The following is a 9,694-nucleotide window of genomic DNA, read 5'->3' on the forward strand; positions in this document are numbered from 1 at the left end:
TTATAATGGCATCTCATTTACATCCTCAGCTCATGCTAAAACCTTGTGCTACAGCAACCAAAGGATGAAGGATGCTGGGTTTTGCAATCTTTGCGAAAAAGTCTCTTAAACTTCTGAAGATACCTGAGTGGAAACGGGCTGCTACATTTCTGTAGTGGAAACCAAAAACTCCATACTGACATCCACCTTTCCACAGGGAATAAATATTTTATTAAAGTGGAATACATGGTAGTTTGAGGCCATTCACTAAAAGTTGATGACGAGTGAGGAACAGTAAAAAGGCAAATGACAGCTTCTCTTAATAATTAAATGAGGTGATGCTCATTAGAGATGCTTTTAATATTTGGAAAAACTCACAATGATGCTTTTCAGCTGAAAACGGACCCTGCTCTACACAAAGAGAGGGCAGTGCCTGCAGCCAGCGGCAGGCTGCTTTCAATTCACATACTCAAATAATTGTTAGGTTCCAAGTGAAGTTGCCTCGGGGGTTGTGTATTCATCCATTTCTGCTGCTGCTCGCGATGCTCTGCTGTCTTCTCCTTGTGCAGATGTTGCAGTGTACGCCCGAGGTGCAGGGACGTGGCTGAGTGGGATCAAGTGGCCTGGAAGTGAGGACCTCCTCTCCCGTTCCTTCTCACTGAGCAAATGGGGGAAAAAAGTGAATCCTTAGTTTCCCTTCCTTGGCCTGTCTCATTCTCCCCCAGGAAGGTGGTGGGAGCATGTCCTCACCCCTGCTGCAACTGAGGTCCTCCCGCTCCTCCTCAGGCAGAAGCTCAGTCCAGGCTACCGCCAGGGTAGACCAGGAGCAGCCCTGACCCTGAGCCACGACCACCTTTAAACCACTGAAAACCATCACCTGGTTTTCACCAATTAGAGGAAGTCAAAGCCCTCAGCTGCTCCTCGCAGGACATTCCTTCCGGCTCTTTCACCAGCTTCTTTGCCCTCCTCTGGACGCATTCAAGGACCTTCACATCCTTCTTAAATGGTGGGGCCCAGAGGTTGCACACAGTGCTCAAAGTGAGGCCACAACAACGCAGAACACTTTTTATCCAAAGCAGTCTGCTTGGGGTTTTTTGCTACGAGTACAGTGCTTCCCTGTGAATTTCAGGTCTGAGGACCAGAGAGCAACCACTGCGGCCAGTCCGTACCAGAGCCCCCCAGGCACCATTACAGCACGTACCAGTTACCAGCACCAAGTTTCGAAGGATTATCCAGAAACTGTCGGGGCTCAAAAACACATAGCTTTATTCCTACAAAAGACTCAATGACTATTCAACTCGAAGTCTGGATGGGTAACCAAATAATAAATATTTTCCTGTCTTTTGTCTCTTCTCCAAGAGCAGTCTCTTGCTCAGGCTCAACCAGGGAAGCTGGGAGGAGAAGCCTGGCCTCTCTGGTCTTGGTGCAATTTTCAAGAGGGATGGTATGAAGGAGAAAGGGACATCGCCGGCCAGGCCAGGAGGTCCTTCCAGTCCCGCTCCCCTGTTTCCAGCCACTGCTCCACACTGCTTGTGAAATCACGTCGCAGTTCTGGTTTCTTTCTGCCTTTAATGGCTCTTTTCCCTGTCTTTTTCTTTTTTTTTTCCCCCTCTCTCATGTACTAAATCTTTCCTTTGTTCTGTATTATTTTTCACCTGCCTTCCAAGTGTAGCTAAATTAAACCGTGTTTTTCCCAGGACTGTAAACAAAACCTTCTCTCTTAGTCAGAGTCAATTCCATTGTTTAAACGAAACTCTTTTACAGTGATTAGTAATTATGCAGAATTATTTCATTCTTCAGTTAGCGAACGCTACAGCCCTGATGAAATATTTTGTGGCCTTTTGTTTAGTGCCAGTGTAGGTTTATTTCCTTAATATATTATAATAAAAACAAAAAGAAATCCTCAATGGACTAAATTTGTCCACCCGAGCGCCATCGGAGGCTGCCGCCGCCGATGCCCGCCGTGCGTTCCCGCTCCCCTCTGGGCCAGGGCTGCTCTTCAGCTGCCAGCTCTGCGGCTCCAGGAGCGGCAGAGGGAGGGACGGGACACACCGGGGCAGAAGGAGCAAGGGGAGGAGGAGCAGCACCATCTGAAGGGGAAATCGCTGTTGATGACCCTTACCTCTGCTGGGAGGCTTTGGTATAAATTATCTGGTGAAACTCCGTACGGATGGAGTCAAACTGGACGTCCAAGTCCTTCCTTCAAACACATGTCAGAACGGGTCCGTTTCTGTTGCTCTGCAAAGCCCGGTTGGTGTCGTGGCACTTGTTACGAGCACTGAGGCCAGCGACTCGGGACAGCACGAGCAATGAAGGAAACCTGGGTCCCACTCCCTCTGCTAGTAATGGGAAACCCCGAAGGTTACGGCCGTCTATGGACCTCCTCGCCCCCGGCACGTATACCTGCTCCTTGGACTCGCCGCAGCTGTGGGCTCACGGGGAGGGTGCTGGAGAGGCTACGCTCCCACTGCACCGGGTAAGGAACTGTGGTACAAGTAACAAGTCAGCAGTAAAATGCCGGAGCAGCAACGTCAGCTCCTGAGGAGACACGGGTGATGCCCTTTGACGTCCACTGAACACTGCTAACTCACCTCAGCCCTCCGGCTCACAGGTCTGTGTTGGCCGTCTGGATGTTTACGGTGGAGCAAACGGTCTGGGAGGCAGGTCCCTTCCTGTACCTGGCCTGCTCCACCCACGCCTCGCGGCAGGACGTGACCACAGGTGGCAGCACGTTGTCCTGAGACTGAGGCACCTTCTGGCACATGCAGAGCAGGGATTTGAGCTCCGAGCGGAAGCTCTCATTCAGCCAGCAGTAGATGAAGGGGTTGTAGCAAGTGCTGCTCATGGCGAACCAGTGCAGGGCAAAATAGAGGGAGTTCTTCGTCTTGATGCCTAGACTGGAGATGAGCACCACGTAGCAGTTGAGAGGGAACCAGCAGACAGCAAAGACCACCACCACCAGCATCAGCATCTTGATGCTCTTCTTCTTGTTCTTGTGGTGGGTGATATACTGCTGAGTGGTGATGTCTCCAATGGCGTTGCGGAGCCACAGCTTCTTGGCCAGGCGTGTGTAGGTGACAGTGATGATCAGCAGAGGCAGGAGGTAAAGAAGGAGAAAGGTACACAGGTCTAGATACTTCCAGACGAGTTCAGCAGGCTCAGGAAAGTTGGGGAGGCACAAACTCCGGACGGTGGCTTCCCTTGAAAACAAAGAAATACACATATAGCATATGCTGTGCAAATGGATGCTGCTAATTTGGCAAACCACAGTGGGGCTTCCACACCACCCACAACCACCTCCTCAGATTAGTAGCACGGACAGAAGCGGGCCAGATATTCCTAATCTCAACAAAGCAAAGCTCAGACAAACCTCTCATCCCAGAAAGCAGATGACTGGAAGTGATGAACCACTAGGAGAAAGGAGCACTCGCTCGTTTATTTTGGGTGGATGTTTTCTCCTTCTCTTTCCTTCCCCCCCCGCTTCTTTTTCTTTCTCTTATTCCATTTTGCCTGTCTCTCTTCAATCCTTGTTCTTGGCTCACTTATACTCAGCACAGACTTTAGTCCCCATCAAGCTGCATTAATCATTGCAGTATTGATTAATATCTTTAATATCCTGTTTTCAACCCCTGGAGCTGGCTTTTGTGCCACAAACAGATGGTCGCTTGAAAACGGACGCTGCAAGCAGGGCCTGCGTGCGGCGGCCGGAGGGGTCAGCAGGGGCGTGGGAGCAGAGCTCCACCGAGCGCGGCCACGGAGGGGCCTGGAGACACTGCTCAAGGGGGGAGCTGACGCAGAAGGGAAAATCATCCCTTCCGAACCGCGCTCCTGATCTGTGCCGCCCCAGGATCCGGGCGGCCGCTGGCATGGAGCAGCCAGGCCCTGCCTGCAGGCCGCTGTGCCTGCCTGCCTGCCAAAGGGGACCCGCCACAGCAGCCACAGACCTGGCAGGGGAAGCGAGCGCGGCGCTCACGGCGACACCGCAGCGGAGGATCAGCCCCCGCCGCCGCGGCCGAAGAGCAAAGCCGTAGGGGAAGAGCGGGAGCGGCAGGGCGGGAGCGGGACATTCCCCCCTCGAACCGGCTGCTGAGCTTGGGTCGGTGTCTGGGGCCGTCGGCGCTGGGGCACAGCTGAGGCCTAGCGAGGGCGACGCTCGGGTGCTTGCGGAGCTTAAAAACGCATTTGAACGGGGTGGGCAGCAGAGTGAGCCCGCGGGCGGCCAAAGCCCACCCGCTGCCCTCGCCGCCCCCCGCTCTCTGAAGAGGGACGCAGAGCTGTAGAAGCGGCTCTCGATTATTTTGGGGAAGAGGCTGGCTGAGAGCACAACCGCGCAGGATGCCGCGTTTTGGCAAAGTCTGGTAGGGCCACAGACTGGGCCTCGCTGCTGCGCGCAGCCGCCGGAGAGGTTTGGTGCTGGCGGAGCCCGCGCTCCCCTGTCCCCGGAGCCCCAGCCGCTGCCTGGCGGGGCTCCTCGGGAGCGCCCGGCCCCGCAGGAGCTATTACGAGCAGTATTACAACGGCGATTTTTATTCAATGGAAAGCAGGGATGAGAATAGCACATCCTGGAAGTCCTTATATTGCCGCGCTGCCGCAGGCCGACGCCAGGCTGGGAAACCGAAGGATGAGCAGAGGCAGGTGCCGTGAAACAGAGCGTGGCGTTCGCTCATTCACAGCGACTTCTTCAGTCATACCCTGAGCGCAGCTGCGGAGCGGCGCGCGTACAGCGGTAACCCAGCACTCTGTTTACAACGCCTGAACAGCTGAAGATATTCCATCGCCCACAGAGGTATCTCTGGGTGCAGTCAATCCCGAGCACAAGTGAGGAAAAGCCGCGAAGCCCCGGATTATGCTCACGCTCCTGTTTTGTGTAACCTCTCATATACAAACTGCAATAAAAAGCCCGTGCGGGCGGGAGGGATGTGCCGTAGGGAGAAAGGTGCTTGTCCTTTATACAGGAACTCAACCAAAACCTTCCTCCCTCTCCCCTGCGCCCTGGGTTTCACCCCCTCAGGTTGAAAGTACAGTCTGCTGGAAGATTATCCCCTTGGCCTCAAGCCCGGCGCTCCTGCGAAATGCAGGCACCAGCAGTGCGACGCACCACCACGAAAAACACCCTGTTTGGGTAGCATTACGGGCCGTTTTCTAGCCAGGAGGAGTCATAGCGATGCCACAGGCTGGTGTGGACAAGAGGGCCAGGACATGTTGGGTACCACGGGGGAACAAAAGACTGCAAGGGCACAGCAACCCAAAACTTCTGGTTCTTCATTTCTCCCTGCCAGAGAGGGTGACTTCCCAGCAATGAATGCCACCACTAGACCAGCTGGAAGGGGGAAGCTTTTTTATTTTTTCTTTTCCTTTTTTCCCCTCTACATCAGAACTTTCACTTCTTGATACTTCAGCAGTCCTCGCACAGGTGTGAGATCCCACTTCATCTCCTTTTAATAGCTTCCGTTCTTGTGTTCAGCCAAGCAAATTGCTCCCTTCCCTGCTAGGCAGGGCGAAGCAGCAGACTGGGATGCCTTTGTTTCCCTGTTGAAGCCCTGTTCCTCTCACCAGCCCTTCACGGCAGAGGAAGAGGTGGAGGTTTTTCTTCTGCTTTTTTTTTCTGCTTTTCTTGTAACGTTGGGCAGAGGAGCCTCAAGCTTTAAGGAAGGCTGGTCCTGTTTCATAAATGCAGATGGATGAAATGCAAGGAAGCTAAAACGCGTGAATCAGCGTATGAAGTCCTGGAGATCTGGGGTTTGCGGCCCTGCTGACTCACGCAGCCGGTCCTCTCCTCCCTGTTCTTTCCATACAGTCTGTGTTAGTCTGGTGCTAATGTCAGTACCAGATGTTTACACCATGAGTTTTATTTTCTTTCTTTTTCTAACTGCAACTTTGGCTCTCTCTTTCCTCCTTGCCTGAGCAAGTTGGCTACACATGGTCTTCTTAGGTCTAAGGAGCTGAGCTGGCCTGAGGAGGAAAGAGGAAAGGCCCTCGGGAGAAAATGGCCTTCTTGGGACAAAGTCCCTCCTGACAGTACCATGACACTGGCGAAGGTTTGTCTCATGGACCTGCCATGCCCCGGCCAGGCTGTGCTGGCCGCCCGGCTGCGCCCGGCGCCTGCCACCAGCGTGAGGCCGGGAGGGGAGGCTCACCCCGCACCCAGGCGCTTGGGAGATGGCGAAAGCAAACCCAGGTTCAGAGGACGTGCGTACCCCACAGTGAGCCAGGCGGCTCTTCCAGCAGGCCAAACCTCTGCCGTGGGAAGAGGGATTTCACCTATGCACAAACTCCCACCGATTCCACTGTGTCCTTCCCCAGGCCTGGGAACGCTTCCAGCAGCTCTCACCGCTAGGAGCCAGCACCGCAGAGGTCTATTGGACCTCATCACACTCACCTGGAAGGGGAAATAACTCACCTGTAGTTATACTGGAAAAGCTTTTGATAGATGGCGTGGGGTAGGGAGAAACAGGTTGCCATCAGCCAGATAACAGAGATGCTCAGCGCTCCCTTCGTTAGTGACATCCTCTGCTTCAGCGGGTTCAGGATGACCTGCAAACAGAGACTTCACCATGACTCTTATCACACGGGAAAGCAAAGTCTCTTCACCAAGGCACACGGCAGAGGCATTTTTGACATGATCTAATACTGTTAAGAAAATGACAGCTGTGATTAGGAAAACGTCCTGCTTATTAGAGTGACCTGGAAAATGGGAAACATTGAACTTTCCAGTCTGCTCAGAAGTGCTTTCAAATAAACTCTTTCCTCTGTGTTGTTCTGTGAGGACCATTGTCCCTAAATTGTGGGTTACATTAGGTAGGGAAAAAAGAAGACATCGACACGAGTCTCTTAACTTATGGGTATGCTTGTTTATTCTATATGAAGTGTCTATAAGAAATGTCCTCTGAACTTATAGCTGAACTTATGAAGCTGAGCCCTCCTGCTCTCTCTTGAGGAATTAACTCACCCTTTACGAAATTTTCTTCGTTAGATGTAAAGAGCTTACAAAATCTGAGAGTCTGGAAGATGCTATTTGACTGATAGCACAGGAAAGGAGAGTGATTGCTCGAGATAAGCACGCGGCCTGGGCTGCCTTCTCTTTTCTGCATGGGTAATGCAGCGAGCGTTTATCCCGGCGGGCGGCTGACGGTCTTCTCACAGCTCCGGAGTCTCCCCCCAGCATTTCCAACAGAGATTTCCCACTCTGCCACTCCCCTTGATACCGGTCCAGCATTAGTCCCATAGCAATACCACGGGACCTTAGTCTCAGAATTTCTTTTTATTCCAACTGTCCCTGCACTTGATGATGCAGCAAATGCCCAATAGGAAAAGAAGAGCAAAAGAACAAACAGGCAACTAAATCAGAATTTACACCCAGGGTGCTACAGACTGGTGTTCTATGCATTTGGGGTGGTAAACTAAAGAGCTTGGAGGAGTTCCCTGTACAGCTGAAGTAACACTTTGCACCCAGCGGTGGCTCTGCTGTCTTTCAAGGCCCCCCATGTAAAACAAAGACTCTTGATTCAACTTGCCCTGCCATACTTGGGGGCTAGGTTGGACCTGGCTCTTTTCAAACTACTTGAAAAAGGTGTCCTCACCCTTTAGCACTGAAAGTTTGGGAGTGTCTTGTGAAACCTGTGATGCTGCATTTTGCTGCTTCCCTCCTCCCCCGTACCTGGGAACCTACAAAAGCCCACCAAGACTTCCTACTCCAACATATGTGGGGCATCTTCGAATTTAGCTCTAGAGCCTTCTCACTGGATGTGGGCTTAACCCCCAAGATTCAGCCACCTTGAACCCATGGCTTAACCAAGACTGACAGGGGCTTGGGAAGAGCCTTGCAAGGGAGCGGCAGACGGGCGGCATTTTACCTGGTGCCTGTCCAGGGCGATGACCGTCAGGGTCAGCGTGGAGACGTGGAGGGAGCAGTACTGCACGAAGCGGCTGATGTGGCACATGGCCTTTCCAAAGACCCACGTGCTGTTCACAAACCGAACCTGAGGGGAAAACAACAGGCCATCAGCCAGCTAATGTACTGAAAAGAAATCCACAGGGACACCCTTTGGATTGCACCTGAGCTAGCACATGCTTTTTGGCTGGCTGGCTGGGCAGCTCCGCCTGAAACCTGAAGAAAGATTAGCTACGCTGGATCTTGAAAAACCTTTACATAAGAGTTTATAATAAGGTCAAAACCCACAGATTAAATAAGTTGTGCTGTTGCAGCCCTCCTGGCCTATTTGTACAAACACCATTTGTGAACACTTGTAATATTTTATTATATTAACAACTGTATTTGGAAAAAATGGACCAAGTTTTGGTCCCCTTCAGGGTCTGGAGAGCTTTCATTTTACCCAACTGGCAGATCTGCAAAGCTTGAACTACTTTCTTCCAGTCACCCTAGTATGACTGGCATTTGAGTAGTGTGACTCTCTAGTGCTCTCCTGTGTGTACATTAAAAGACTTATCCTGCATTCCCCAAGAAGCTCTTGTTGTGGTTTGGCAGCATACTTGGAGAGACCTGAGAGTCTTTTAGGAGATACAGAGTCTAACGGAGCAAAGGGAGCCCACAGGTTCCTGAACTGTGTTTTACTTGCCTGGCATAGTTGTCTATTAGACTTGATTGTGTTGAGTTCGCACCTCAGTCCTAGAAGAGCATGCACAGAGAAGGTGTGACCACCAAGCAGAGCATTCTTGTGAGAGACTCCCCTCCTGGCTGAAGGGACAGCACAGTGGGCCACTTACCAGGGTAAAAGGCGTGTTGAGCAGTGTGATCATAATGTCAGACACCGCCAGGTTGACAATGAAAAGGCTGGTGGCCGAGTGCATCCTCTTGTTCTTCAGCACCACATGGCACACCAGCACGTTTCCAAAGAGAGACATGACGATTATGACTGAGTACGCCACGATTAGGAGAGCTTTCACTGTTGGTTTCTGGGATTCCGGCTCATATTTAGCCAGCTCAGCAAATTTCTCCCACTCAACAATGCGGCTGTCTGACCAGTTGAAGGTGGTCCTGTTGGTTGCTTGGTAGATTGACATGAGCTTGGCCAAGGAAGAGTAATGGTCAAACTCCTCAAGAAACTCCACCACCTGTGACCTGTATGACTGAAGCAGCAAGCGAGGCATGGTGGGCTAACGTGAGTCTTCACTCAGCTCGAGGCCACTGAGATCACAGCTCCAGCTGACACAGTGAGTGATCCATCAGCTTCAACTGCTTGGTTCTCTACGAAGCCGGTGAAGATGCAGCTGCCATTACAAACACCACCTTAAAACACAAAGCTGGAAGGAGCCTCTAAGGTAGATGGGTTCCCCAGGGGCAGAGGTGGCACTGGGGAGCAGTTCCAATGGGCACATTGGAAAGAGACTGGTTTGGGACCAAATGCTTTCAACCCCTTCATATATCAAGAAGAGCAATAGTTCCATAGGCGGGCTGGAAAGAAGAACTAGTTATTACATGTAGCAAATATAGGAAAACTTCAGGTGGGATTTGAAGTTGTTCTAACCCCACATCAACTTTTTCTTCTTTGTTCTCACCTGAGTCCATTTATCCTCCGAGTTCCACAGAAGGCTGCGCTGTTGGTGCTTTCATCCTCTACTTCAAAATACCAAGTTATTTTCTGTTGAAACAGAAAGGCAGAGCCATTTGGGCATAATTTGTAAGAGCACAGGTAGCTTTTGCCTGCATCTAACCCCAGCAATTATCCTAAAGCAATGCAGAACCTAGAAATCAGGT

The 9,694-nt window shown here is 51.6% G+C and overlaps 1 protein-coding gene across 1 annotated transcript; it reads right to left on the reverse strand.

Moving 5' to 3' along the window:
* Nucleotides 1-2,584: 2,584 nt before the first annotated feature.
* Nucleotides 2,585-9,087, reverse strand: LOC309408475 (G-protein coupled receptor 83-like; the record flags this gene model as incomplete). The annotated part of the gene is made up of 4 exons (XM_082004303.1): nt 2,585-3,179; nt 6,380-6,513; nt 7,833-7,958; nt 8,704-9,087. 4 exons carry the CDS (start codon nt 9,085-9,087, stop codon nt 2,585-2,587), a joined length of 1,239 nt encoding a protein of 412 aa, XP_081860429.1.
* Nucleotides 9,088-9,694: the final 607 nt, after the last annotated feature.

This window comes from Phaethon aethereus (assembly GCF_964289735.1).
Source record: "Phaethon aethereus genome assembly, chromosome: 10".
NCBI lineage: Eukaryota > Metazoa > Chordata > Aves > Phaethontiformes > Phaethontidae > Phaethon > Phaethon aethereus.